Source organism: Saprolegnia diclina, assembly GCF_000281045.1.
Source record: "Saprolegnia diclina VS20 unplaced genomic scaffold supercont1.17, whole genome shotgun sequence".
NCBI lineage: Eukaryota > Oomycota > Saprolegniomycetes > Saprolegniales > Saprolegniaceae > Saprolegnia > Saprolegnia diclina.
In genome coordinates this window covers 575,770-600,866 of record NW_008246084.1, presented here as the reverse complement: position 1 = coordinate 600,866, position 25,097 = coordinate 575,770, and the positions used below count along the sequence as shown (strand labels likewise).

At 58.3% G+C, this 25,097-nt stretch overlaps 12 protein-coding genes across 12 annotated transcripts; 8 read left to right on the top strand and 4 right to left on the bottom strand.

The window, feature by feature from the left end:
• Nucleotides 1–997: 997 nt before the first annotated feature.
• SDRG_06433 (hypothetical protein) lies at nucleotides 998–1,447 on the top strand (the record flags this gene model as incomplete). Its single annotated transcript, XM_008612212.1, has 1 exon — nucleotides 998–1,447. The coding sequence occupies one exon, from the start codon at nucleotides 998–1,000 to the stop codon at nucleotides 1,445–1,447; it is 450 nt and encodes a 149-aa protein (XP_008610434.1).
• Nucleotides 1,436–2,965, bottom strand: SDRG_06432 (hypothetical protein; the record flags this gene model as incomplete). Its single annotated transcript, XM_008612211.1, has 9 exons — nucleotides 1,436–1,664; nucleotides 1,715–1,822; nucleotides 1,873–1,977; nucleotides 2,023–2,188; nucleotides 2,230–2,261; nucleotides 2,310–2,467; nucleotides 2,500–2,569; nucleotides 2,620–2,762; nucleotides 2,806–2,965. 9 exons carry the CDS (start codon nucleotides 2,963–2,965, stop codon nucleotides 1,485–1,487), a joined length of 1,122 nt encoding a protein of 373 aa, XP_008610433.1. The 3' UTR covers nucleotides 1,436–1,484.
• Nucleotides 2,966–4,042: 1,077 nt separating this feature from the next.
• On the top strand, nucleotides 4,043–7,037 carry SDRG_06431 (hypothetical protein). The gene is made up of 3 exons (XM_008612210.1): nucleotides 4,043–5,510; nucleotides 5,568–6,545; nucleotides 6,598–7,037. The coding sequence occupies exons 1-3, from the start codon at nucleotides 4,104–4,106 to the stop codon at nucleotides 6,940–6,942; spliced, it is 2,730 nt and encodes a 909-aa protein (XP_008610432.1). The 5' UTR covers nucleotides 4,043–4,103; the 3' UTR covers nucleotides 6,943–7,037.
• An 87-nt stretch (nucleotides 7,038–7,124) lies between these two features.
• Nucleotides 7,125–9,043, top strand: SDRG_06430 (hypothetical protein). Its single transcript, XM_008612209.1, has 5 exons — nucleotides 7,125–7,278; nucleotides 7,322–7,440; nucleotides 7,488–8,172; nucleotides 8,220–8,538; nucleotides 8,592–9,043. Exons 1-5 carry the CDS (start codon nucleotides 7,165–7,167, stop codon nucleotides 9,002–9,004), a joined length of 1,650 nt encoding a protein of 549 aa, XP_008610431.1. The 5' UTR covers nucleotides 7,125–7,164; the 3' UTR covers nucleotides 9,005–9,043.
• A 1,563-nt stretch (nucleotides 9,044–10,606) lies between these two features.
• Nucleotides 10,607–11,081, bottom strand: SDRG_06429 (hypothetical protein; the record flags this gene model as incomplete). The annotated part of the gene is made up of 2 exons (XM_008612208.1): nucleotides 10,607–10,624; nucleotides 10,656–11,081. The coding sequence occupies 2 exons, from the start codon at nucleotides 11,079–11,081 to the stop codon at nucleotides 10,607–10,609; spliced, it is 444 nt and encodes a 147-aa protein (XP_008610430.1).
• Nucleotides 11,082–11,173: 92 nt separating this feature from the next.
• SDRG_06428 (hypothetical protein) lies at nucleotides 11,174–13,054 on the top strand. Its single transcript, XM_008612207.1, has 5 exons — nucleotides 11,174–11,298; nucleotides 11,343–11,461; nucleotides 11,513–12,188; nucleotides 12,236–12,554; nucleotides 12,605–13,054. Exons 1-5 carry the CDS (start codon nucleotides 11,185–11,187, stop codon nucleotides 13,012–13,014), a joined length of 1,638 nt encoding a protein of 545 aa, XP_008610429.1. The 5' UTR covers nucleotides 11,174–11,184; the 3' UTR covers nucleotides 13,015–13,054.
• A 252-nt stretch (nucleotides 13,055–13,306) lies between these two features.
• Nucleotides 13,307–15,112, top strand: SDRG_06427 (hypothetical protein; the record flags this gene model as incomplete). The annotated part of the gene is made up of 5 exons (XM_008612206.1): nucleotides 13,307–13,426; nucleotides 13,473–13,594; nucleotides 13,641–14,295; nucleotides 14,336–14,654; nucleotides 14,703–15,112. Exons 1-5 carry the CDS (start codon nucleotides 13,319–13,321, stop codon nucleotides 15,110–15,112), a joined length of 1,614 nt encoding a protein of 537 aa, XP_008610428.1. The 5' UTR covers nucleotides 13,307–13,318.
• A 375-nt stretch (nucleotides 15,113–15,487) lies between these two features.
• On the top strand, nucleotides 15,488–17,362 carry SDRG_06426 (hypothetical protein). The gene has a single exon (XM_008612205.1). It carries the CDS (start codon nucleotides 15,513–15,515, stop codon nucleotides 17,235–17,237), a length of 1,725 nt encoding a protein of 574 aa, XP_008610427.1. The 5' UTR covers nucleotides 15,488–15,512; the 3' UTR covers nucleotides 17,238–17,362.
• A 164-nt stretch (nucleotides 17,363–17,526) lies between these two features.
• SDRG_06425 (hypothetical protein) lies at nucleotides 17,527–19,701 on the top strand. Its single transcript, XM_008612204.1, has 8 exons — nucleotides 17,527–17,828; nucleotides 17,874–17,981; nucleotides 18,030–18,251; nucleotides 18,297–18,388; nucleotides 18,436–18,497; nucleotides 18,545–18,650; nucleotides 18,697–18,810; nucleotides 18,863–19,701. The coding sequence occupies exons 1-8, from the start codon at nucleotides 17,596–17,598 to the stop codon at nucleotides 19,615–19,617; spliced, it is 1,692 nt and encodes a 563-aa protein (XP_008610426.1). The 5' UTR covers nucleotides 17,527–17,595; the 3' UTR covers nucleotides 19,618–19,701.
• Nucleotides 19,589–21,262, bottom strand: SDRG_06424 (hypothetical protein). Its single transcript, XM_008612203.1, has one exon. The coding sequence runs from the start codon at nucleotides 21,213–21,215 to the stop codon at nucleotides 19,704–19,706; it is 1,512 nt and encodes a 503-aa protein (XP_008610425.1). The 5' UTR covers nucleotides 21,216–21,262; the 3' UTR covers nucleotides 19,589–19,703.
• A 280-nt stretch (nucleotides 21,263–21,542) lies between these two features.
• On the bottom strand, nucleotides 21,543–23,152 carry SDRG_06423 (fumarate hydratase, mitochondrial). Its single transcript, XM_008612202.1, has one exon. It carries the CDS (start codon nucleotides 23,113–23,115, stop codon nucleotides 21,661–21,663), a length of 1,455 nt encoding a protein of 484 aa, XP_008610424.1. The 5' UTR covers nucleotides 23,116–23,152; the 3' UTR covers nucleotides 21,543–21,660.
• Nucleotides 23,153–24,244: 1,092 nt separating this feature from the next.
• On the top strand, nucleotides 24,245–24,966 carry SDRG_06422 (hypothetical protein). The gene is made up of 3 exons (XM_008612201.1): nucleotides 24,245–24,398; nucleotides 24,446–24,520; nucleotides 24,567–24,966. Exons 1-3 carry the CDS (start codon nucleotides 24,276–24,278, stop codon nucleotides 24,774–24,776), a joined length of 408 nt encoding a protein of 135 aa, XP_008610423.1. The 5' UTR covers nucleotides 24,245–24,275; the 3' UTR covers nucleotides 24,777–24,966.
• The last annotated feature ends 131 nt before the right edge of the window (nucleotides 24,967–25,097 follow it).

Genomic DNA, 25,097 nt, shown 5'->3' with positions numbered 1-25,097 from the left:
GACGACCGAGCGTGACTCCGCCAGGCATCGTCAAATGTTGTTGGCATTAAATGCCAACAAGATGTCAAGAAATTTTCATGACATCTGATTGGTTAAAAATAGTGTAAAATAGGCGAATAAGCAGCAAGAATGGTATTGATACGTTGAAAGATTGCAGCACAAAGCGCCCCTTGACACGAGCGCCAGCACTTTGTCCCGCGGATCGCGCTCCTGCCTCAGCAATAGCCTGCTGTGTGTGCCTGCGACCGGTATGAGATACAGAAATGCTCGAGCCTTGAGATCTCCTCGTCACGAGGTCTCTAATAAGCAGCACAGTGTGCTGCAGCCGGAGCAAGCTGACGGTGCAAGTTTATTTGAATGTGTGATCACTGCCAGCCAGCTCATGTATTCCTCCGCAGCAGGATGATACTTAAAATAGTAGCTGCGCACATCCCAACCCAGCCTTCTCAAGGAGAATAGCGTCAAGACGGTGCAACGCGCCGCATTCAAACTCAAATAATTGTTTTTTTATTTCACTCCTATAACTATAGAGCGAGCAGTGGGACAGTCGTTCGTCAATTCTTTCCAATGCTGCATCCTGCGTGTATCTGTCCCATGATATCAGATTATGCAATTGGGGGCCGGAGCGAAAGCAAAGGTTGTTTAACCGCATAAAACCTAAGATTTGCCTGTGCTTTTTCCACCTTATGGCCCAGTTTCGGCTGCTTTAATTAGGCTTAACCCACGCCATCATGGCACTATCGACGTGATCACGGCCGCTTTAACCTGGCCAAGAGCCAGCGTCTTTGCTCTTGCGTTATGTGAAATGCACCACGCCAGAGACTAGGTCCACGCAACCCGCACCTCTTGCCTTGAAACCGGTACGCTTTCCGGCATAAAACCCGATTTAACGCACCTGGACTTGAAATTTTACGCATGTGTCACGAGGCCGGCAGGCCTCTGCAACCAGCTGGGCCGCGTGTTGTTACGGCGCCGCGTTCTATCGTCAGAACTCAAAATGCCCCGCGCCCTCTCACTACCTCCTAGCCACGCCGTCCTGGGCAACCCGGCACTGGTCCGAGAAGTCGTGGCCTATCAAGGCGGTGTGACGCACGCCGTTCGAGTCGAATACCAAGCGTGGCGCGCTTTTGTGACCGAGATGCAGGAAGATGGCATGTACAGCGTCTTTGGCCTCCTCCGCTCGATGCTGCTCTCGTCGTTGACCGACACGCGCTTCATGCTACACCAGGCTATCATTGAGAACCGGCCCGAGAGCGTGCTCTGTCTTGTCGAGCACGAGCCCAAGTGGATTACGCCTAGCGCGTTTACATTGGCCCGACAGCGCGGCTTGAAGCCAATTTTGCACATTTTGCACGAGCATACGAGTGACGTGCGGCAGCGCCAAGCGGCGCGTGCCAAGCTCCTGCACATAAAGGCCGAGACGATGCAAAGTAAATTGAAGATCTAATCTAATTATATAACCTACTAGTAGTATTAAGTGTGTGCTACCATGTCCTTTCGTCGCCCGAGTCGCTCGAATCGCTCACGTCCGACCGCAGCTCGTACTCGTCGCTCTCTTCGTCTTCACTCGACGCCTCGGCCATCCCGTTCGGGTTGCCTTCCAATATGGCAGCCGTCGTCTTGCGCTGTCGAAGCCGCGCCTCGTGGAGCGGCGAATCGCCAAACTAGGCCATCATATACGAGTCCCAACGGCCGCGTCCAGTTTCAGTCCGACCTTGTTGAGCTGCCCGAGCTCGGCTGGCGTGCAGCACTCGAGAAGTGTGGCAGCAATGTTCTTGAGGCCCGCGCCGGCTGCGTAATGCAACACATTCATACCTTGGCTCTACGACCGCATCAGTAAATATATCTATCGTCCAATGAACGTGGTGGTACGTCGCGTAGCCTCAAGGTTGCGTTGGCGTTGACGAGCAAGACCACAAAGGCGTGCATCTCGGCGTCTTCTTGCGCACACATCATGAGCACGGTTTGTCCAAAGACCTACATCACGAAAATGTATCAACTTGATACAAAACGGCAATGTACGTTGCGGGCATTGATGTGCGCACCGAGCTCGAGAAGGCACATGGTGCTCGTCTTGCTTTTGCCGAGCACACTGAGCATGAGCGGCGTCGTGCCCCATGGGTCTTTGGCGTTGACATCAGCGCCGTGTTTCACAAGCAATCGCACCACATCCGGGTTGCCCATACGACTGGCATCGATGGGTAACAGCGACAATGTATCGGGAGTTACCTCGCCCAATGCAGTGGCGTCCACCCGTCCTTCTACGCTCCATAAACGATATTGCCGACCCTCGCAACGACACGGCGTACGTCGCTGCGGCTGATGTGCGCGCCTTTCTTGAGCAAGACGTGCACGACGGCACTGCGGTTGAGGGCCGCGGCCCAGTGCAGCGCATTGCGCCCGTCAGTCCCGAGGGCATCTAGGTCGGCGCGACCTGCGATGATTGCCAACGCCTCGTCCAAGTCGTCTAGGCATCACGGAGGCTTTGTTGCCGTCGACAAGTATGTGTCAAACCTGTTTTCGCGGCCAAAATGAAGCTGTCCATGAGGGCCCCGGACGCCTTGGCTTCCTACACCTGAATGTCAAACTCGTCCATCGACTTGGGTAACTCCGACGTACGAGCCATTTGTGACTGACGCGCCAGAGACCAAACACAAACAGTGAGAGAAAGACGTTGACGAGCGCGATCGTGAACGCTGTCGAGAGCGTTACGCACTCGGACTTGGCCCGTTTGTCGGCAATGCACACCTTGTCCATGGCACCTAACATCGACTGCATACAACTGAACTTTTGGCGTCGACTTACTTTGCGCGACGGCCCACGCGATCACTACGAGAAGCAGCGACACGCTTTGGACAAAGCTAAGGAACGTGGCCCACGGCAAGGTCGCGGCGCGGCCCGCACCGTCCCACGACGGGTACCGGCGGTTGAGCACGACGTGGGTGCTCACGTAGAGCCCACCCATGGCAGCGAGCAAGGCAAATGCATGAAAGGCGCGCGCACACTCCGCCGCCGAGTGACACCATGGATCGTGCGCTGCGACCGATGCGATGGCACTAGGCGATGGAGGTCTGTGAGCGGAGGATTTGTATTCTGGGACCGACCAGAAAGCAGACGACGAGGCAGGCCACTTGTTGGGGTCCACAACGTCGTAGCCGAGCTTGCTGACCCCTGCATCGACGAGTTTGATCGAGACTCCAACGCCCTAAGAGCATCTTGCAGCATCCAGGAGCGGCGCTCGTCGCACCCCGAGGTCGTAGAGCCCGATGCCCGTGAGGCTGGCCGCATCGTAGGCCCAGTTGGTGTTCTTGAGCGTGTAGCACACGAGCACGAACGACGTTAAGTGACAGAAAATGCCTACACCCGAGGTCAGCGATCGTAGCGCGTGGGCGGGTACCAATGCGCTGGTGGGCATACATACTGCTGGGGGTTTCGTATTCTCGCGCGTGGATTGGCTCCATCCAGCCAATCCGCGCACCGACACGTGGCATCGTCTGGAGCGTTGACTTGACTACGAAGTCGCCATGCCCATTATTGTCGTGGTGGACATAACCTCGAGCGTCGACCAATGGTGTACAATGTCAGGATAGTGTAGAACCGATCATCAATACCAGTAAGAAGGGACTAAATAGCAATACGGCCATCCATCAACACAATACTCATGCAGGTAACGTGAAAGAACACCAGAAAAATCGTCACAGCCCGGTCCATTCGAATCATGAGCTGCCCAGCATCGCCACAATGTGTCGTGACTGCTCGTCAAAGGTCCGCAACCCCACGCGACCGACCAAAAAAGTTACGTCATGCACCTTGATTAGGGTCAGCGGTGTCACCAATCGAGCTTTTGGTCCTGTTCGCTGAGACCGATTGTGCGGCCAGCACCGCCTCTCGTCGTCTGCGTCTGCCACGTCATAGCCTTCATCTTTCTACATTCGACGAAGCAGATGGTTGCACTTCTTCCAGCCGATTGTGGGTGATATGTGGTGGGCGTAGGTATTTTAATTGGAATTACGCATCTTTCTTACAATAGGCAAGTGCTATTTAAATTTCTGCATTAAAATCCTTGCGCTGGCCACCCCAGGCTCACTTTCTGGCTTGGATCGATGGCCGACGTTCACGAGCTGGCGGAGACGACGACGTACGGCAGCGCGCTCAAGACCGCGTCGCCGTCGCACCTCCTCGACGCCCGCGTCAAGCTGCTTCGGCTGCTCGACATGCGCAAGTGCCACTACACGTACATGCTCATTGCGTTCACGGACTTTCTCGGGCAAATGGTGTTCCTCGCGTTCACGTCGCCGAGCCTCGACCGCTTTGAGTGGTACGTGGTCCTCTCAGTGACGCTCTCGTGCGGCTGCATGGCCATCTACCTCGCCGACACGATCGTGCGCCTCTTGACGCTGCGCACCTTGCTCTGCACGTCGGTGGCGTCGGTGCTCGACTTGGTCGTGCTTCTCGCGATGGCGAGCTTCCTGTACCTTCGCGTGTACTTGGCCGCGCACGTCTACAACTGCGTGCTCGCGTACTTTCTCTTGGCCGCGATTCACATTGTGCTCAAGCCGCGTGCGCGCACGTTCTCGAAAAAGTTTCACAAGTTCCGCGCCGACTTTGAGCGCATTCACATTTCGGTCGCGAGCGTGCGCCTCAGCCTGCGCCGCATCCCGGGCATGGCGCCGTCGGCCATCGACGCGCTCGACCGCGATCTCTCGATGCTCGCTGTCGGCAACGACGCGGGCGACATGACGCATGACAAGTTGCTCGTGTTTCTTGAGAAAGCGCTCTTGTACAAGCCCAAGGACGTGCCAACATCCGACTTTCTCTCGTACTTGCGCAACATTGACGCGTCGACGCACGCGTACGGGACGCTCGACGTGGTCCGGAGCACGCTCACGCACTGGTCCACGCAGCGCTGCGACCTCTTCATGGTGTGTCTCGTGGTCTGCATCAACGCGAGCATCAACCCGATCCAAGCCTATGTCCTCAACCACCTCGCCGACCACGCGTTCCCTGCGTACGGTGCCTCGGCCAATGCGTCAATCTCGGACGCCGACTTGGACGCGGCCTTGGCGACCGGCGTGACCGGGCTCCTCTGCCTCTGCATCCCGTTTGCCTTTGGCGATGCGCTCATGGGCTACTTCCAGTCCAAGATGATCTCGAAAGCGACTTCTCAAGTGCAGACGTCGCTCCTCGACACGGTGCTGCGCCAGAGCGCAGCGTTCTTCCTCACGCGCTCGGACGGCGACCTCAACAACGTCTTCCAGAGCGACCTCGCGCGCGTCAACGGGCTCTGGCAAGCCGTGTTTTGGAACCTCATCAATCCGTGCGTCTCGATTGCCTTTGGCTTTGGGTACCTTCTCTACTACAAGCCGTGGCTCGGGCTCCTCTCGTTCGCCTTCGCGCTCGTGCTCGTCACGTCCGGTCCGCAGGGCTTTGCGGCCAAGCAGAGCAAGCTCTTTGGCTCGAAAAATGCCTACGTCGCGTCGGACTTTGCCAACGCGGTCGCGTGTCAAAAGGTATATTTTCATTTTTCGTGTTTTTCTAGACCAAACCTCATTTTTTGATCTCGCTAGGTCGTGCGTGCGTACGCGCTCGAGACCACGCTCGTCGGCAAGTTCAAGGCCGTCGTTGCGACGCTTCAAATCGCGCAGTTTGCCAAGGACTTTTGGAGCGGCATTGTGCAGATCTACGTCGAGTCGGCCATGTACATCTTTGTCGCGACGATGACCGCGGGGCTTGCCATCCAAGTCCGCCACGGCAGTCTCTCGGCCGGTGAGTTCTTTTCGTTTGTGACGATGCTCGCGCGCATCTCGACGCCGGTCACCATTCTCGGTGGTTTTATGCGCGTTGCGATCGGGAATGCATCGAGCCTCCAGCGCATCGACCAGCTCTTGGCGCTGTCACCGGCATCGTCGTCGTCCTCGTCGTCGCTGGGCACGGACGTCATGCCGCCGCTCGCATCCGAACTGCGTTTCCACGACGTTGTCTTTCAGTACACGCCGACGGGCCCGCTAGTGCTCAACGGTCTCACGGCGAGTGTGCCCAAGGGTGCGTACACGTGCATCGTGGGGCCAAGCGGGTGCGGGAAGAGCTCTCTCCTCAACTGCCTCATGCAGTCGGTCGACTTGAAGGCCGGTGCGATATCGGTCGATGGCACGGACCTTCGCCGCTTCACGAAACCCAGCGTCATGGCCGAGACCGCGGTTGTTTTCCAAGATGGTGGCATTCTCAACGGCACGATCCTGGACAACATTCGGTATGGCAAGCTCGATGCGACCGACGCCGAGTGCATGGAAGCTGCCAAGCTCGCCGAAGCCGACAAGTTTATCGTGACGCTCCAGGACGGGTATCACACGGTCATGGGGCAGCACGCGACGTGCAACATGAGCGGCGGGCAGGTCCAGCGCGTGTGCTTGGCGCGGGCGCTCGTGCGGCAGCCGAGTCTCCTTTTGCTGGACGAGGCGACGAGTGCGCTGGACCCGGAGACTGAAGCGTCGATCGTCCGCACGCTCGAGCGTTTGTCCAAGACCATGCGCATGACGATTCTCTCGGTAGGATTCTATCAAGGTATCGAGTGGAGAGGTACTTGACTGGTTGGATTAGGTGACGCACCGCTTGTCGACGGCGCGCCACGCCGACTTAATTCTCGTGCTCAACCGCGGCATCGTGGCCGAGCAAGGCAGCTACGACGACCTAGTTGAAGTGCCAAACGGGCTGTTCGCCGACATGGTCGCCCAAGCCACGTCCAATGAAGCCGACGAAGAACCCAAGAAGACCAAGAAGAAGGAAGACTCGAGCCATGCGCTGCGTGCATTTGTCGACGCGCTCGCAACGCGCGCCAAGTGGAACGCGTCGATGCTCCACGCACCTTCGCTCCGCCGCATGAATACGTCCGGGTTGGAAAGTGAGGACGGCGGGAAGGGCCCGGCTACCTACGTCGTCTTGTGAGCTTCTGCATAACGTTTTTGCACTTGGATTTTGTTGGCTCTAAGACGAAGGCAATGCAAATGCTCGGCTATAATCATTTCTTGTCGATTCCTCAGGTCACTCGAGTTGTGTATCACTTGACGTCACTGGTCATATGACGAGGTTCTTAGTTGCTTGACAGGTCCGTTGCGGACGCTATTTTAAGTCTATTTGATAGAGAAGCCACTTCGTTGTCGATCAGGCATGCAGCGTGTGACGCCGTCGATGTCGCCGCAGCCTTCCGGCGGCACGCCCGTGCAGCTCAATCTCGTATCGCTTCTTCTCGCGAGTCTTGTTGGCGCCTACGTGGCAAGTGCGGTACGGTCTCAACGCAATTTCAAACGACATGGTGTCTTGGTAGCCGCTGCATGCATATGTGTACGAGGATCTACCGTGGGCGCTGGACCCGCCGCCAGTGCTCATGCCCAACGCCACGTGGGCTCAAACCGAGGCGTTCTGGCTCCTCTTTGCCAAAGACCGGTACCTTTGTCTTGCATGGAGTTTGCGTCATCAGCCATTTCCTCTAGGTTTACGTCCGAGACGTTTCTCGATGGTACGTCCTACAGCCACGACCCGACGACCAACACGGACATTTACCGCATGGTGCTCAACCTCTTGGAGCCAATTCCGCTTGAGAAATGTCACTCCAACTTTTTGACCAAGCTCAACAACGGCGCGATTTTGAGCAATGGGCTCCAAGAGACACTTTGCAACTTTGCTGCGAGCCCGAACGCGTCGTTGGCAGCGTCGGTCGGGGCGTGCCAGGACAACAAACTCGGTGGGATCCAGCAAAGCGTCGTCTGTGTGTGGCTCGCACCCGGCGACGACCTCACACTGCACGCCAACAGCAGCAGCACCAGCGGGCTCTATACGTACTACAACATCTTCCTCATGCGGCCATCGATCCCGTTTCTGTACGCCAAGCTTACGTGGCGTGTTGCGCTCGTCATGCAAATTGGGTACCGTCTCTACTTCGATTATTTTCGGCACTGCCGCGAGCTGCTGCGCGACTGCGCACTCGTCGAGGGCCCTCGGTGCGAAGTATTTTTTGGGGACCCCACCAGTCTCATTCTGCTCGACCCATGGATCACACTTGTGATGAGTCTCGACGTATGGCTCAGCGCCGCGGTCATTGGATCGTCGACGCTCGCAGCCGCCCAAATGGACGACACGTGGCAGTTTCTGCTTGGCTGTCTCTACCTCGCGCGCATGGTATGATTTGTATCAACTTGATACTGTTGGAACTATGCGTTCGATAGGAATGGATCGCTTATTTTTCTCTCGCTATCGCGTCACGGATCCTGAAGCGACTGCACCTGGAGGGCCGCTTCACGCCCGTGGACCCGACCCTCGTGTCGATCACAGCGACGCTCATTGCCGGTCCGTTGACGTACCAGCAAGGTCAAAGTGTCTTCTTTACGCGCCTGTACCTCTGGCTTTTCAACACCAAGGCGCCGGACCCGCACACGATCGAGATTGGCTACGGTATCTTCTTCTTCCTCTGCTCGGTCGCCTTGACGCCCATTGTCTTGGGCTTGGCCTCATGTCCCTCCATGCAGTCGACCGTTGTCCCCACCGGTATGTAATCTGAGCGCTTAGCCGCGTCATCTTATTGGTTCTTATTGGAGTAGAGACGTATATGGTGCTGCGCTATGCCCTTCCATCGTTTAATGATGTCAAGCACCGGTTTCTCTGGGCGCTGCAGCTGCGGTGTCGTGCCAAGTACCGCCGACTACACCATTTCGGGGGTACCATCTACAGCTTTTACGACGCGTACCCCAACTTTCGCAAGTTCCCGAGCTTGAGCCAGCGCGGTCTCGACTGCTATATCGTGGTGTACGCAGCCCACGACGATCTGCCGTGCGACTGCATTCGCGTGAGCTTGTATAGCTGCGTCGACAAGACGCAAACGAGCCTCGTCATTGCCAAGGCCGACGAAGAAGCACCCTTTGGGCACCTGACGATTGAAGCCAACACGACGACCCGCGCGATTTCGTTTGTGGTCATCGAGCCGCCCCACGGCCAGTGCCACTGGATAGAGTAAACCGGCTTGTGTTTTCATATCATTATGCGTTTATCGAGTATGTCGGGGTTTGCGCGCCGCTGCACCTGAGCCACGGTCCAACTCGAGCCTTGAGACTTCAAAACGGGCGACACCATTAGCTATTAAAGGTGTCCAAACAGCAGCGGGGAAGGGCATAATTCTATTTTAATGGTTGTGGCAATGACGTCGTCGCTCTTGTCCGTGTCGTCGAGAGGCGAGAACCAGCATAAAAGAGTAGCATATGAGTCATCGGGTTGCTCCAGGCAGTGTGCTGTTAGTCGAAAGTTAGTTGCTACAGACGTCAGCAATTCTTTGGGCGAATGCACCATACGTGAGGCATTCTCCAATTGTTTGGACACGGCACGAAAGAAAAGAGAAGAAAGGAAGCAGGGGCAGCCACTGGAAGAGAAGGCATTCGTCGGACGTTGGGAGTGGTACCCATCAGCACTCCGCTTGCGTGGTGGCCCATACCGGTACGACAAAGGTGGTGTCCAAACAATATACTTGGAATTTGTATGTCCCAAACAATTTCAACCCGGCCAACTCCAAATCCCTTCCAAACCTACCCCTCCGGACCCATTTTGGCTTATCCAGGTTGCGATAAGTGATATATATTTGATATGTTCGGATATGACTGGTCGCAATTTACTCTGTACTGCGTATTCATTGGACGCGATTTGTAATTTTGTGGAGACCGTCGGAGCCACAAGCAAGAACATGGAGGCGCCGCAGGACGCGCCGACGCGCAAGGCTCCAACCTGAGCGAATCGGTCGGATCAGAAGACTTGGCTTATGTCGCCAAATGCAGCCCCGGCCTACCTCGACTGCGCCTTTAGTCGGAGACACGAAATGCACTGCGAGTACGTGCCGCGCTATCGCCGTCGCCTCGATCGCCCAGTGCGAAAGCTCCACGTGGCGAGGCCAGCCACCGAGGCCACCCGCGATGCGAACGACGATGCTGGAGGCGGAGACGCCGAGGCGGACCTCGAAGATGCCACCAGCTTCACGCCGCCGCCGCTGAGAAAGTCTCTCGACAACGTGTGCCCGGCGGTGATGAGCACACCCTGGAATAAGATCAAACTTCAGCTGCGGCTACGATCTAGTAAACCCGACCGCGTAATGCATTTCCTTTCCCATCGATGCCCACGGGTGCTGTGGCACCCATCGACTTTCTGCTTGCCGGTAGGTAGATCGACGTCACTTTGGCTGTCGTTTGTCTGATGTCATTTTGCTCAGCGTGCTCTAAACACCAACATGATCATGCGTCTGTCGTGCGTACTCGTATGTTGGACACCAACACGATCAAGTGTCCGTGATGCTACAAGGCGCTTACCACAAGATCTCATGCCTATATGTCTAATGCAGCAGTAAACATGCTATGCTCCCATCGTTATACGGGGCGGGCAGGAGTTGCATCACACACGCGAGGTCGAGCTCATCGCGCCGCAGCACGAAGAGCCGCAATCCGCGCCAAAGATCCGGAGCGTCTTACACTATTTTCGTTCCACCAATGGGAAGCGTGGATTGTTTGGCCACATTTGTCCCCTCGGCCAATCAGATCGCGCGGTTTCAACGAGAGTTCAACGGCTGTGCAAGGATCGCTTATTGAAACGGAGCAAGCTGCGATACACACTGCAGTACATGTATTTACATTAGTTTGAAAAAGGTTCGAGCGTCCTTGAGCGCTTGCACCCGCAGCGCCGCACAGGTGTGTTGCCGTCGTCGCTGCCATGGCCGCTTGCAGCAGCGCCTCCAAGCGGCGCATTTCGCCGCAGTTGATGTCGCGCACAAGTCCTGGACCAATGAGCGGGAAGCGCGAGCAGTGGCCAAACGAAGGAAAGGCGACGATCGGGTTGGAGTTGGGGAAAAGTCCCGGAGACTTGAGCCACTGGTGGTGCAGTAGGTAGCAGAGCTGCGCGTGTGAATAATGCTCGACCAACGTAGCCTTCTGCAGCGACGCGATTTGGGCGAAGCTTGCGCCGCCCACTTTCGATTCATGCACTTGGCGCGCAAACGCCGTCGAGATGACCGTCGAGATGACCGTCTTCTTGGTCGTACATGTCGTACTAGTGTTCATGTGCCTCGTGCACGCTATTTTATCCGCAACGGCCGTCGTTTGCCTTCAACTCAACCGCCGACACCCCAGAATAGACAGACAGTTGTCATTTTACAACACTGCGATGCAGCAAGTGAGCCCCGCGGCCGCGCCACGACGCTTGACTGGCACTCCGGCGCGTCAGCACTTGCGTTCCAAGGTCGCAACCGCCTGTATTGCCATCTACCTCCTGTTGACGGTAGCCAGCGCTGCACACTATCGTCGTCTCATGCACTGTATTAGCCACTGCAAGCCTACTTGTACGAGAACTTTCCGTGGCAGCTCGAGACTCCGCCGTCGCTCGAGACCGTCGCGACGTGGCAGCAGGCCGAAGCGTTCTGGCTCCGTTTTGCCCACAACCGGTACGCACCGATGAACTTTGTCGCGATGCCGAATGCCACGAAATGGTGGAGGTATACGCCCGAGACATTCTTCGATGGCGCGTCCTACTGCCATGACGCAAAAACCAACACGGACATTTACCGCATGGTGCTCAACCTCTCGGAGCCAATTCCGCAGGAGAAATGCCGCTCGAATCTTCTGACCAAGCTCAATAATGGCGCGATTTTGAGCGTGAACCTCGAAGACCGACTCTGTGCGTTCGCTGCGAGCCCCAACGCGACGCGTGTGGACGCGTTTAGCGCGTGCCAAAAAAATGTCGTCGCCGGGATCGAACAGAGTATCATTTGCGCGTGGCTTACGCCCGGCAACGACCTCGATAAGACGCTGACGGCGTCGGGTCTCTACACGTACTACAACATCTTTTTCATGCGGCCGTCGATCCCGTTTCTGTATACCAAGCTCGCGTGGCGCTTCCTCCTCGTTATCTACTTGGGCTACCGTCTCTATTTCGATTATTTTCGGCACTGTCGCGATCTGTTGCGCGATTGCGCGCTCGTCGAGGGCCACCGGTGCGAAGTGTTTTTTGGGGACCCCACCAGTCTCGTTCTGCTCGACCCTTGGATCACGCTTGTGATGAGTCTCGACGTGTGGCTCAGCGCCGCAGTCATTGGCTCGTCGACGCTCGCAGCCGTCCAAATGGACGATACGTGGCAGTTTATGCTCGGGTGCATTTACCTCTCCCGCCTGGTTCGAGTCGAATGGGAATGTGAATCCGAACCTGAACCTGAAGCTAGGTGTGGATCGCCTATTTTGCCGTCGCCATTGCGTCGCCGATCCTGAAGCGACTGCACATGGAGCGGCGCGTATCGCCTGTCGACCCGACGTTCGTCTCGCTTGCGACGATGCTCGTCTCGGGCCCGATGACGTACCAGCAAGGCCAAAGTGCATTCTTCACGCGCGTGTACCTCTGGTTATTCAACGCCAAGGCGCCGGACCCGCACACGATCGAAGTCGGGTACGCGACCACGTTCTTTCTCAGTACGATCGCAACGCTGCCCTTCATTTTGGGCCTCGCAAGCTGCCCCCGCGTTCGGTCGACCGTGATGCCGTCCGGTGCTAACGTGGATATCTTGATATTTGTATCGTGACGTGGCACGCGATAGGGCTCGATCTCGTTTCGATCTTTGCGTCGCTCGACTTTAACGACTGGAAGCACCGGATGCTCTTTCGATATCAAATCATGCCCGCGGCTCAGACGCGCGATGTCCTCTTCTATGGCGGGAACCTGCACGCGTGGTTCCACGCCAACCCGAGTTTTCGGCGTGCGCTGGGGCTCAGTCAACGGGGCCTCGACTGCTACGTGCTCGTCTTCAACGTGCAAGGCCGCGCGACAGAATGCATTCGCGTGAGCCTCCTGCGGCTCTTGGATACGAACCAGCCAAATGTTATTATGGCCAAAACCGAGGGCGACGCACCATTTTGCAAAGTGACGATTGAGGTCGACAATGCGACCAGCGCCTTATCCTACGTCGTCGTCGAGCCCCACCACGGCCAATGTCGCTGGCTCGAGTGATCTCTAGTCATCGATATAAGCGAAAATTGGTGTCCTTGACAGCAACGAGTTTGCAGTGCCTTTGACGCCATGGATTGCCGCTTTGGCTCAATAATGCTTCTAAGAGCTCTTTCAATTACGATTGTTGATGCTGCTCTCCACCTTGTTCGGGGGAAAGAACGGGCCTCAGGACAGAGCCAAGTGGGGCCGTGAGTGGCGAACCTAAAACCAGCTGAATGGTTATCCAATCGGATGCCACTTGAAGCCAGTGGTCGCGCTCCGATTGGCCATGACCTATCGAAATATCTTTGCCCTTTGAAGTGGCATGTCGGCCGTCCTGCCTGCCGCGCCGAGTCCGCCCGCGGCCGTCGTGGCCGTGAGCCGCCGGTCGCTCTACGTCAGCCTCGCTTGGGCCCTCTACGTCGTTCTGAGTGTACGCGCTTTGTACGCTCCTTGATCGATCATGGTTCATTGCATAGCCGATGCAAGCGTATCTGTACGAGAGCTACCCGTGGCAGATCGAGACGCCGGTGGACCGCCCGAGCGTGGACGGCAACTGGCGCGACGCGTCAGTCTATTGGCTCAACTACAGCCAGCACCGGTAGAACGCCATGGCAGTGCTACCGCATCGATGCAAGCTACCATAGGGCGGCCTTTCTGCCTGGCGCACCGTACAAGCACGACGTCGCAGGCAGCATGGACATGCACCGCATGACCGTCAACCTCAGCGCGCCCATTCCCTCGAACGCTTGCCACAAAAGCTTTGTGTACACGCTCAACAACGGCGCGCTTCTCAGCACGAGCCTCCAAGATACGCTCTGCGCCTTCGCCGCCGAGCCATCCCGTCGCGGCGTCGGCGGCTGCCAGCAAAACCACGCGCTGCACCTCGAAGCGTCCATCATCTGCATGTGGATCGTACCAGGGAACGACTTGGAAGAGTCGGCAGAAGCTGGCATCTACACGTACTACAGTTCGTTCCGCATGTCGCCGTCGGTCGGCTTCTTGAAAGCAAAGCTGATGCTTCGCATGGCGCTGGTCCTGTACATGGTGTTTCTCGTCTGGCGCCTCTACTACCGCGTCGTCATCCAAGCGATTGCGTCCTGCCAACGCTACCCCGCGTCGCGCGTCACGTTGTTTGTGGGCGACCCCACGAGCCTCGTGCTCGGCGACTTGGTCTCGACGCTAGGTATGTGTGTGGACCTTTGGCTCAGTGCGCCCGTGATTGGCTCGGCCATGCTCGCAGTCGTCCAGGTTGATGCTCTTTGGTTTCACTTTACGGCTTACGTCTACCTCTCGCGGACGGTATCCAGCTGGGGCTTTGCGACACCTAACCCTCCACTAGGCGTGGCTTGCCTATGCGTTTATGTCGGGACTGACCCAAGTCCTGAAAAAGCGCGGCGCCGAAGACCATTTTACGCCGCTCGACCCCACAGTTCTCTGGCTCACAGCCTCGCTTGTTGCGGGGCCGCTCACGTATGCGCAAGGCCAGTCGAGTGTATTTGTGCAACTCTACCTCTGGTTCTTCAACGCGCCGGCCGTCCACCCGAGCACGATTCAAGTGTTGTATGCACTCGTCGTCTTCTTCCTCACCATTAGCCTCTTGCCGATGCTATTGGGGTGGGGCCGCGTCCCGCTTCTACCAGTGCTAATCGCGCCCTCTGGTACATGTTGGATCAATGTGCGAAGGGACACTAATGTCTTGTCCTTAGCGGGCGCGACGCTCTCCAAGTTTGCGTCACCAGCCTTCAACGACTACAAACACCAACTGCTATGGCGCTTGATCATGGGCCGCAACCTGCTGCAGACGCCGGGCCTCCACTTTAAAGGCGGTGGCATCTATGCGTTTTGCCAGACGTTGCCGGCGATGCGGCAGTCGCCGTGCTTGAGCCAGCGCGGCACCGACTGCTTCGCTGTGCTCTACGACGACAAGGGCGATGCCACAGCGTGCATCCGCTTGAGCCTGATGACCACGCTCGATGTGCATCAGCGCGGCTTGGAGGTCGCTACGGGCGTCGACGACCAAGTCTTTGGTCACGTCGCGATCGAAGTCGACAAGACGACGAACGCAGCCATTTACCGCTTGACCAAACCGCTGGGCGCGTGCCAATGGCTGGAGTAGTTCATGCATCGAGGCGGTGCTAAGTAGCTAACTACATACTGCTTTGTCATGTTGCCAGCGCTGTACGCTCCCGTCGTGGCGTTGGCACAACTGGGTCATTCGCGCACCGAGGGCACGGTCGACGGCGTTGGCTCACGCTGGTCCATGCCACGTTGCTGCTTCATTCGAATGCCATGCATTTGACGCTCGTGTCGCACGGTTCTGCGCCCCTGCTCGCGATGGCAAGGCGGAGCTAGATCTTTTGGCGAATCGCGGCGCGTGATTGGTGCAGGGTGCTCCAATCCACAGGTTCCTCGCCTTCGATTGGTGCGTTTCGGTTTATCCGGATAGCGCACCAATAAGAATTTGACTGGTGCTCGTTAAAAAGTTCAAATTCACTGCTTGCGTCAAACTCAAAACGATGGCTCCGACGAACGCAGGGACGAAGCGGCCGAGTGGCGGCGCCAGCGACAAGGCGGCCAAGAAGCCCAAGTTCGACAAGAAGGATGGCAAGTCGACCGAGAAGAAGCCGTTTGTGAAGAAGCCCTTCAACAAGGACGGCAAGAGCAGCAAGGAGCCGATCGACTACAAGCTCCAGCGCAAGATGAACCGCCCGCACTACGAGGTCGTCAAGCGCGCCAAGGAGATCTGGAACATCATCCGCGAGCGCAACGTCGAGAAGCCCAAGCGCACGGCGCTCTGCGACGAGCTCTACGGCCTCGTCCAGGGCAAGATCTACGACGTGGCCGCCAAGCACGACGCCTCGCGCGTGATCCAGTCGCTTCTCAAGTTTGGCTCGCCGGCGCAGCGCTCGGGCGCGGTCAAGGAGCTCCAGCCGTACATTCTCGAGCTCAGCAAGATGCAGTACGGGTACTTCCTCGTGCAGAAAATGCTCAAGTACGGCGGCAAGGACGACCGTGCGCTCATTGTGAAGGAGATGACGGGCCATGTCGTCAAGCTCGGGACGCACAACGTCGCCGCCAACATCCTCGAGGCCGCGCACGAGTACCTCCAGCCGCGCCAGCTCTCGGGCCTCAAGCTTGAGTTTTACGGCAAGGAGTTCGCGCTCTTCAAGGGCGAGTACGAAGCGAAGGGCGCCAAGAAGACGCTCGCCGACATCGTTGCGCAGTCGCCCTCCAAGAAGGAAGAGATCCTCTTGCACGTGGCCGACATCCTCAACAAGATGATCGACAAGCAGCTCCTCGGCATGTCGTACGTGCAGTCGCTCCTCCTCGAGTACATGACGGTCGCGTCCGCCGACCAGGTCAACGCGATGGTCCCGAACGTCCGTGACGCGGCCGTCGCGCTGCTTGCGACGCGCAACGGCGCCAAGGTCGTCACGATGACGCTCGCACTCGGGAACCCGAAGGACCGCAAGCGCGTCATCAAGACGCTCAAGGACAAGGTGCTCGAAGCGACCAACCACATCTCGGGCTACCTCGTCATCATGCGCGTCATGGACGTCGTCGATGATACCGTGCTTGTTCAAAAGTCGGTCCTCTCGGAGCTCCACGGCCATTGGCACGAAGTCGCGTTGCACCCGAACGGCGCCAAGCTCCTCCTTCAACTGCTCTCGCCGCTCAACTCCAAGTACCTTGGCCCGGATGAGATTGCGCTCCTCCAGCCGCCCATGATTCCCGGCAGCGACGGCGAGATGGTTGTCAACTACAAGAAGGACCCGGCGGTCCGCCGCAAGGAGCTCTGGAAGGGTCTGCAGCCGACGATCGAAGCCATGTGCACGGAGCACGCGGCCGAGCTCCTCCGCTCCAAGATGGGTGGCCACGTGCTCTACGAGGTGCTCAAGGCGACAGAAAACGCTGGGCTTTTGACCGCGGTCGCGGCGGCGATTGTCGCTGACGAGCCGGAAGAAGGTGCGGAGCCGCTCTACAGCGACGTGCTCGCCCACAAGCACTTGCAGCGCATGCTCAAGGACACCAAGTTGTCGGCGGCGTTGCTCTCGGCGCTCTCGCCGGCCACGATTGGCGACTGGGCGGCGTCGAACCGCGGTGCGTTCGTGCTTGTTGCGTTCTTGGAACACGAAGCGTCCAAGAAGACGCTGTTGAGCGCAGTCAAGGCCAAGAAGCTCTCGAAGGAGGCCAAGGCCCAAGCTGGCACGAAGCTCCTCTTGGAGAAGCTCGACCTGTAAATTTGGTCTTTCTTATTTAGACACTCAACTCGCTAGACATTCCGTCAATCTCAAAACTCTTCATTCGTATGGTTATATTTGAGCCTCATAACATCAAAGTGAACTGGAAACGCGCGCACCGTCGCGATGCAGCCCAAGCCGCGACTGGATGTCGTCGCGATCAAGAGCGTGGACCGAGATTGAGAGTCTGCTAAGAAATGACTATTGCCAGATCTCTGATTTCTTAGATCTGGTCCTGGGACTGGACTTGGCGCTGGCGTGGCTTGATTTTCAAAGATCGCCGCTCCCCGCGCGTCCCACGTTCGCGCACTTGGTAGCGGATCCGGATACGCACGCTTGGTTTTGCCACTTGCCGACGATGGACGTTGCTCGCTTCGAGACGCTGCCCCACGACCTCGTGGAGCGGATCGTCGGCTGCTTGGACTCGCATGGCCTGCGCGCGCTCTCGCTAACCTCGCGCCTCCTCCACGGGCTCATCAAGGAGCGCGATGCGCTCTGGAAGAACGTCTTCCGCCGCCAGTGGGCCTCGGTCAACTTTGCCATCCCGGCGCCGCTCGTGCTCTCGCCCTTCCTCGCCGCCAAGTACCCTCGGTACGCTTGGCCCATGCATATATCCGAAATCTCATGCGCCCGTAGACACAGCGATGCCTACCATTATCTCTGCCAGGCCATGCGCATGGTGCCATCGACGATGGACCTCGACTTTCTCCACGAGTTTGACGAGGACGACCGCGACGAATACGTGTGCGTGCATATACCTACCTCTGTAGAACCCACTGACGTCACTTGTAGCATCACCGACCTCACGGGCCGCGACGTCGGGGCGCCGCAGCGCTTCGCCATGACAACATTCCTCGATGGCGAATACTCGGAAGGGCGCAGCGTCCGGTCCAACGTGCCCGTCCAGTTCGGTCCTACGGTCGTCGTGCACCGTCCGACCGAGACGGGACCGTTCGTCGTCGACGTCGTCTTGACCGTGTACTTTGAAGTCTCGTTTGCTGCGACGCCCATCGAGTAGGTCGCCATGTTGCAGTCGGTGGGCTCATCTCGCGCGCGTAGGCCGCGGGACCCTGGCGATGCCAACAACGCCAACGGCTTCTTCTCGGTCGGCTTCGTCGCATCGTCCATGGAGCTGCTCGAAAACCATGCTGGTATCGTCGTGCAACCGCAGATGCAAGATCGTAATGTGGTCGTCTAGGCTGGGAGCCATCGTCGTACGGGTACCACAGCAATGATGGCGCGTACATGACCGAGCCCGATGTACGCTGCCTGATCCTCCAACGCGCCGAGCATCATGGTGTGTGTAGGGCCCCGTGGTCGTCGGGACGTACGGGCCTTCGGATACGGTCGGCTGTGGCATTCACTACAACCATGGAGCCACGATCTTTTTGACCAAGAACGGCCGTCGCTTTGGTGCGTCCATGTTCATTTCGGAAGATGCTAAGTCGCGTGCAATTAGACACCGAGTTTGCCATGAACATGGACCGCGGGCTCTTTCCGTGCGTTGGCACCAACACGACGTACCCTATGACAGTCAACTTTGGCGCGACGCCATTCCGCTACTCTCCCTTTGGTATAGCTCCATTCGACCCAGGAAGTGGCGTGTATGTAGCCTTTTCTTGTAGCCACCGACGTGGACGACGCCGAGCGGCGACGGGCGATTGGCAACACCCCGTTGGACTACGAAGGCTACCTCGACAAGTACGAGTCCGAGGAAGACGAGGAGGAATGCGAGGCCGAGTATGACGACGACGACGAGTATGACGACGATGACGACTATGACGGCTCGTACTACGAAGATGACGACTACTTTGACGCGGACGAGGCCGAGTATGACGATGACGCGGACGACGACGAGTACTACGAGAACGACGAGGACCTCATGGAGCAGTACCGGGGCTACTTTTTCGGGCGTGGCGGTGACGACGATGACGACGACGACGAGCACGTACGCATGGCGACGGTCTTGCGGGCGCACCCAGACGTCCAGCGGTTTTTGCACCACCTCTACAGCCACACGACACACGACGTCATGGTGGCTGCTGCCAACGGCGACCCGCGGGAGCTCGTCCAAGCGATGCTGTCGATGGCCAACGACGTCTTGCAGCCGCCACCAGCACCCGTGGTCGCCCGCACGGTGGCCGCACCAGAGGTCACTCGAACCGCCCCGGCGGTCGCTCGTACTGCACCGACAGTCGCTCGCACTGCACCGACAGTCGCCCGGAGCGAAGCGGTGGACCCAGACATGGCGACGCTTGAGGAGGCCATGCAAGATCTGCTGGCCGAGACAACGTCGTCGCCCGAGGCTGCGTACGACTCGGACGAAGAGCTGCGAAGGAAGTACCACGTATCGGACGATCCGCTGGACGAAGTCGATTAGCGCGGTGGCGCCACGACAGTGGATGGTATTGCATGGAAGAAAAAGTTTTGAGATTCAGATTCAACTGTCTTCCAAGCGTCCCAATCTTACTGCAGCGCGTCGATCTGCTTTTGAAGCTCGTCGAGCAGAAACGGAATGTTCTCCGTGTCGATGGCGTTGGCGTCGCAAAAGGCGCGGACCGTCGCGTCCGTGCTCTCGCCGGCGTAGTACAGGAGGATGGCCGACTTGCCCTCGCCGAGATCAATGTCGAGCGTCACCAAGAGCTTGCGCTCGGTCGATGGCGGCGTCGTTTGGGCCATCGCTTCGGCCTCGAGACGGTCCAGCACACCCGTGATCGTCTGGTACAAGACGACCTTGCACGCTTGCATGTCGTCGGCACTCGCGGCCCGGAGCTGCGCCTCACAGAACGCCGCCGCCACGACCGCCGGGTCTTGGTTCGGGTAGAACGACAGCGGCACGTCGGTGCCACCGACGTTGATTGGGATCGTGAGCGCGCGCTCGGTGGTGGCCGTCGCCGCCGCCGACCGCTCGCCGTTGATGGCGTTGATGCGTTCCTGCAAGAGCGACGTGAGCTGCGACAGCAGCGATGCATACTCGGCGCTGGCCGCGAGCCCGTGCGTCTCGAGGAAGAGCTGCGCCGTGAGCTCCGGACTGTCGCCTTCAAAGTAGTTGCACGGCTGCTCCATGGACCCGAGCGTGATCGGCAGCGAGAAGAGCGGCTCGCGCGTCGGCGACGCGCTCTCTGCCTGCACACTCCCCGCCTGCTGCGTCAGCTGGTTCGTAATCATTTGGACAAGCTGCGGCAGTAGCGCGTTGACGGTCGCCGTGTCCGTGAGCCCGTTTTTCTGCAGGAACGCCGTCGCGGACTGCGATGGCTCGGTGTTGTCGTAGTGCACGAGCAGCATGGCCTGGTCGTTGAGCGTCACGGGCAACGAGAAAAGCTCTTTGGGCGAGGCGAGCTCGTCGATGCGGCTCTGGAGCATCTGCGCGATCTGCGGCATGACGTTTTGCATGTAGCCTTCGTCCGTGACGCCGAGCCCCGCGAGAAAGGCGCGCGCTTCCACGAGCGGGTCCTGGCCAGCGTAATGGGCAATCGCGGTGGCTTGGCCATCGATCGTAAGGTCCAGCACAAACTGGGCTGCTGGCTGGCTAGGCGCCGGCGTCGCCTCGTCGCGCACGCGCTCGGTGAGCAAATCGAGGATCTGTGGGTGCGCCTGTGTCTTTGCATCTTCCGAGAGCGCCGAGTCGCGCAAGAAGCGGCTCACCGCGTCGACCGGCGCCTCGTTCTTGTACAGCACAAGGTCCGCGACCGACCCGTCGATGGTCAACGGCATCGTAATGAACACCTCGTCCTTCGGCGCCTTCTCACGGAGCTGGCTCGCAAGGTACTGAACCACCTTTTGCGAATTCTCCGACTCGAGGCCATTGTCGATGAGCCCATGGAGCTCCATGAACGAGACGGCGGCGCTCTCGACGGTCTGGCCGCGGTGCAGCTCGAGGTTCTTCGTGGCGCCGTTGACCGTGACGGGCAGCGAGACGAGGACGTCCTGGGCGGCGCCGATGGCCGCGAGGCAGAAGAGCGCCACGAGCTGGAGCATCGGGGCAGACGAAAGGCAAAGTGAGTGAGAGGGCTCAACCGTGGAAACCAAAACGTTCGAAAAAAGGCGCCTTTGTAATCTAAAGGGGTGTTTTCGCGACCACTTGAAGGGCGCACGCCGATGCTCCCGTGCGTCAAAACAGGATTCTCATCGATCGTCCACGAAGCCCATGTACCGTGTACTTGAGTACGTGCATGGGAGGAACGTCCTGACCTTCACTGTCGCCGCGAGGTGCCCCACGCGATCCAAAAGGGGAACATGGCAGCACCCCCTTTTCGTAATTGTACCGAAAGATCGCAGGCATGTTTGGCCAATCAGCATGGAGGCCGCCAAGTGCAACTAGGATCGACTAAGACCTGCCGCTCGACTAACTAAACTTTGCCGGCCACCACCACAACAATATCCGCACCACACCAACGGTCAACTGTAGCGTCTCGTAATTGGCTTACTTGGGGCCAATCATGTCTTCGGGGCGGACGTAGCGGTCAAACTCTTCGGCCGTGAGCAAGCCGAGCTCGACGACGGCTTCCTTGAGCGTCGTGCCCTCCTTGTGGGCCTTCTTGGCGACCTTGGACGCGTTGTCGTAGCCAATGTGCGAGTTGAGCGCCGTCACGAGCATGAGCGAGTTCTTCATGAGGCGGTCGATCGTGTCGAGGTTGGCTTCAATGCCGACGACGCAGTTGTCGGTGAAGGCGGCGCAGCTGTCACCAATGAGGCGCACGGACGAGATCAAGTTGGAGATCATGACGGGCTTGAAGACGTTGAGCTCAAAGTGGCCGTTCGAGCCGCCGACCGTGACCGCAACGTGGTTGCCAATGACCTGCGCGCACACCATCGTGATGGCTTCGCACTGCGTCGGGTTGACCTTGCCGGGCATGATGCTCGAGCCCGGCTCGTTCGCGGGCAAGTTGAGCTCGCCAAGACCCGAGCGCGGGCCCGACCCGAGGAAGCGGATGTCGTTGGCGATCTTCATGAGCGAGCACGCAATCGTGTTCATGGCACCGCTGGCCTCGACGACCGCGTCGTTGGCCGCGAGCGCCTCAAACTTGTTGGGCGCCGTCACGAACGGAAAGCCCGTCTCGGCCGCGATGATGGCCGCGATTTCCTTGTCGTAGCCCTTGGTCGTGTTGAGGCCCGTGCCGACGGCCGTGCCGCCGAGCGCCAGCTTGTACAAGTTGGGGAGGACGGCCTCGACGCGCTTGATCGAGTACGCGATCTGCTCGCGGTAGCCCGAGAACTCTTGGCCGAGCGTGAGCGGCGTCGCGTCCTGCGTGTGCGTGCGGCCAATCTTGATGATGCCATCAAACTCCTTAACCTTGACGTCAAGCGCGTCGTGGAGCTTGTGGAGGCCCGGGAGGAGCACGCGGTGGATCTCCATGACCGCCGCAATGTGCATCGCGGTCGGGAACGAGTCGTTCGAGGACTGGCCCATGTTGACGTGGTCGTTCGGGTGCACCGGCTTCTTGGAGCCGAGCTCGCCGCCCATGTACTCGATCGCGCGGTTCGAAATCACCTCGTTCGTGTTCATGTTGGACTGCGTGCCCGAGCCGGTCTGGAAGACAACGAGCGGGAAGTGGTCGTCGAGCTTGCCCGAGATGACGTCGTCGGCGGCCTTGATGATGTTCTCCGCGACCGCCGCATCAAGCTTGCCGAGCTTGAGGTTGTACTTGGCAGCACACTTCTTGACGATGCCCATGGCCTTGATGACCGGCATCGGCATGCGCTCGCGGCCACCGCCAATGGGGAAGTTCTGCAGCGAGCGCTGCGTCTGCGCGCCCCAGTACTTGGAGGCGTCGACGTCAACGGCGCCGATCGAGTCGGTCTCCGAGCGCACGGAGCTGGCGAAGCGGGCGTACGCCGGGGCGCGGAGCGAGCGGGTCAAAGCGCGGGTGCTGAGCATCTTGCAAAATGGCCGTCTCCCTTCACTGCCCTTCGCCCCTCGTTGCCACCAGCCAATGGCCTTGCGCCGTGCGCATCGTTGGGCGCCGATATTTTAAACTTAATATTTGTATGATGCAGGAAGGGGGGATACGTATACAGTGGATTCGACTTGGGTGCGCCGTCCGCGATTCGATGCGCTTGCGAGGTTCGTCGGGTTCGCGAGGACAATATTGTGCACACCGTGGAAGGTAAAAGTGGTTTGGGCGCCAACACGAAGAAATCCTAGCCTTCAGGTGTTATTAGCGATGACGTGCCAGTGGTGGTTGCCAAAAAACGTGGCACCTTGCACTTGCGGGCGGGGTTAGGGCAACGACGTGTTATAGCCACAACTTTGGTGGATCTTCTGGTGATCACTAGATTGACCCGGCTAGCCCATCGTGTTGTCGCCGCTCATGCTTAAGATAGCTAGCAACTCATCGACTAGTGGCCTCTCTTCGTTGGGTACGCCCGAGTGATACATCCCTTGGGTGCGCCGGTTGTGTGCACAGAGTATTTCGAAGCCGACATTATAGAGGTGAGTCCCATTATTAGTAAGGTCCCGCGTGGTTCTGGATCGTCATCGCCGCAATTGAGTTGGAGCAGTGGTGTACAGTGTTAACTGTACTGTACAAGCACGATGACAGCGCTGTGGTTCATGGTCGGTGTTCGAACCTCCGTGCGGGAAAGCGCGTCGTTATGTCCACTGCTAGTTTGCGAGACGCATCTTGCGGTCAGTCCAGCAACTCGGACGTAGAAAGTGGAAGCTGTCGTAGAGCTTATCGCGACTCGGGTCGAGAGTCACGACGTGTGCCGACAGTACTAGTAGTATGGCGCTCAAGAACGGTCGTCGAACGGGCGCTCGTACGATCGGCAGGAGCAGTAGCAGGCGCATCGACTCGACTTGAGAATGGTTCTTGCCCGTGGAACTTCCGTACCGCGTGCACGCGCCCTGCGTCATCACCAGGTCCGCTCTCATCAGTTCGCGCCATCCTGAAACGCTCGGCAGAATCCGGATACACCGCACCGGTGCGAATTATCCGGATGGTGGACCGGATAACATCTGTCGTATCCGGGAGTTTGCGATCTTGGCACCACAGAGTCGAATTTGCCGCGTCAACACCCGTGGCAGCGCAGACAGCAATGGACCACGTCTTCCGCGAGCAAGCCGAGAAAATGGAGACGCTCTACAAGGAGAAGCATGACGAAGCTGAAGGACTGCGGCGCCAGCTCATCGAGGCCAAAGCGGAGGTCGACCGCTTGAAGGTACATCCTGGCTCGTCTGGCGACGAGGTCCTTACGCGTACTTGCAGAAGAAGGCGGTGCTCGAGAAGTTCGAAGCCCTCGTGGACGAGCAGCTCGAGACAGCGCTACTGATCTCGCCCGAGGTAGATGCAATTAGTCCATTTCCCCATGGTGTTGACGCACTCTTAGCACTATGAGACCACGCGCGCGAGCTTGGATAACTACTCTGCGCTCACAAACTTTGTGTGGCAGTTCCTCGAGAAGGTGACGTGGCCTCAAGATGCGGCGTCGGACCACGAGTACGATACAGCATGCATGAAGTTCGTCCGAGGCGCTCACGTTTTGGCTGTCGATGCAACATATGCACCGATTTCTTCGAGGCCGGCAAGTTGGTGGTGACGCTACCGTGCGCGCATGTCTTCCACAACGACTGCATCAAGCCGTGGATCACTCGTAACCATGTATGCCCGCTCTGCAAGGCGATCATCGTGCCAACGCCCGAGACCCTCGGCAGTATGAGCCCATGAGTCGAGATCGATGCCCGATGCCAGCAATCGCAAAGTGGGTTCATAACGAAGCGCACATTTTGGTTTTTCTTCTCGTATCGTCTTACATGTACTATTCAAGAGGATGCGTTATCGTTGGCAGAGGGGCGGCATTAGCTACGAGTCAAGAGTGCACACGTTCACTTGCCTGTCCCAGGCAATGGGCACCACCTCA

Bases quoted from the DNA above. Each gene is read 5' to 3' on its own strand.
- SDRG_06431 (XM_008612210.1), top strand. From the start codon at position 4,104: ATGGCCGACGTTCACGAGCTGGCGGAGACGACGACGTACGGCAGCGCG. The intron at 5,511-5,567 runs GTATATTTTCAT...TGATCTCGCTAG, and splicing joins ACGCGGTCGCGTGTCAAAAG to GTCGTGCGTGCGTACGCGCT. The intron at 6,546-6,597 runs GTAGGATTCTAT...TGGTTGGATTAG, and splicing joins TGCGCATGACGATTCTCTCG to GTGACGCACCGCTTGTCGAC.
- SDRG_06430 (XM_008612209.1), top strand. From the start codon at position 7,165: ATGCAGCGTGTGACGCCGTCGATGTCGCCGCAGCCTTCCGGCGGCACG. The intron at 7,279-7,321 runs GTACGGTCTCAA...GTGTCTTGGTAG, and splicing joins GCGCCTACGTGGCAAGTGCG to CCGCTGCATGCATATGTGTA. The intron at 7,441-7,487 runs GTACCTTTGTCT...CATTTCCTCTAG, and splicing joins CTCCTCTTTGCCAAAGACCG to GTTTACGTCCGAGACGTTTC.
- SDRG_06428 (XM_008612207.1), top strand. From the start codon at position 11,185: ATGCAGCAAGTGAGCCCCGCGGCCGCGCCACGACGCTTGACTGGCACT. The intron at 11,462-11,512 runs GTACGCACCGAT...GAAATGGTGGAG, and splicing joins CTCCGTTTTGCCCACAACCG to GTATACGCCCGAGACATTCT. The intron at 12,189-12,235 runs GTTCGAGTCGAA...ACCTGAAGCTAG, and splicing joins GCATTTACCTCTCCCGCCTG to GTGTGGATCGCCTATTTTGC.
- SDRG_06426 (XM_008612205.1), top strand. From the start codon at position 15,513: ATGGCTCCGACGAACGCAGGGACGAAGCGGCCGAGTGGCGGCGCCAGC.
- SDRG_06425 (XM_008612204.1), top strand. From the start codon at position 17,596: ATGGACGTTGCTCGCTTCGAGACGCTGCCCCACGACCTCGTGGAGCGG. The intron at 17,982-18,029 runs GTGCGTGCATAT...CGTCACTTGTAG, and splicing joins GACGACCGCGACGAATACGT to CATCACCGACCTCACGGGCC. The intron at 18,252-18,296 runs GTAGGTCGCCAT...TCGCGCGCGTAG, and splicing joins TTTGCTGCGACGCCCATCGA to GCCGCGGGACCCTGGCGATG.
- SDRG_06424 (XM_008612203.1), bottom strand. From the start codon at position 21,215: ATGCTCCAGCTCGTGGCGCTCTTCTGCCTCGCGGCCATCGGCGCCGCC.
- SDRG_06423 (XM_008612202.1), bottom strand. From the start codon at position 23,115: ATGCTCAGCACCCGCGCTTTGACCCGCTCGCTCCGCGCCCCGGCGTAC.
- SDRG_06422 (XM_008612201.1), top strand. From the start codon at position 24,276: ATGGACCACGTCTTCCGCGAGCAAGCCGAGAAAATGGAGACGCTCTAC. The intron at 24,399-24,445 runs GTACATCCTGGC...GCGTACTTGCAG, and splicing joins CGGAGGTCGACCGCTTGAAG to AAGAAGGCGGTGCTCGAGAA. The intron at 24,521-24,566 runs GTAGATGCAATT...ACGCACTCTTAG, and splicing joins CGCTACTGATCTCGCCCGAG to CACTATGAGACCACGCGCGC.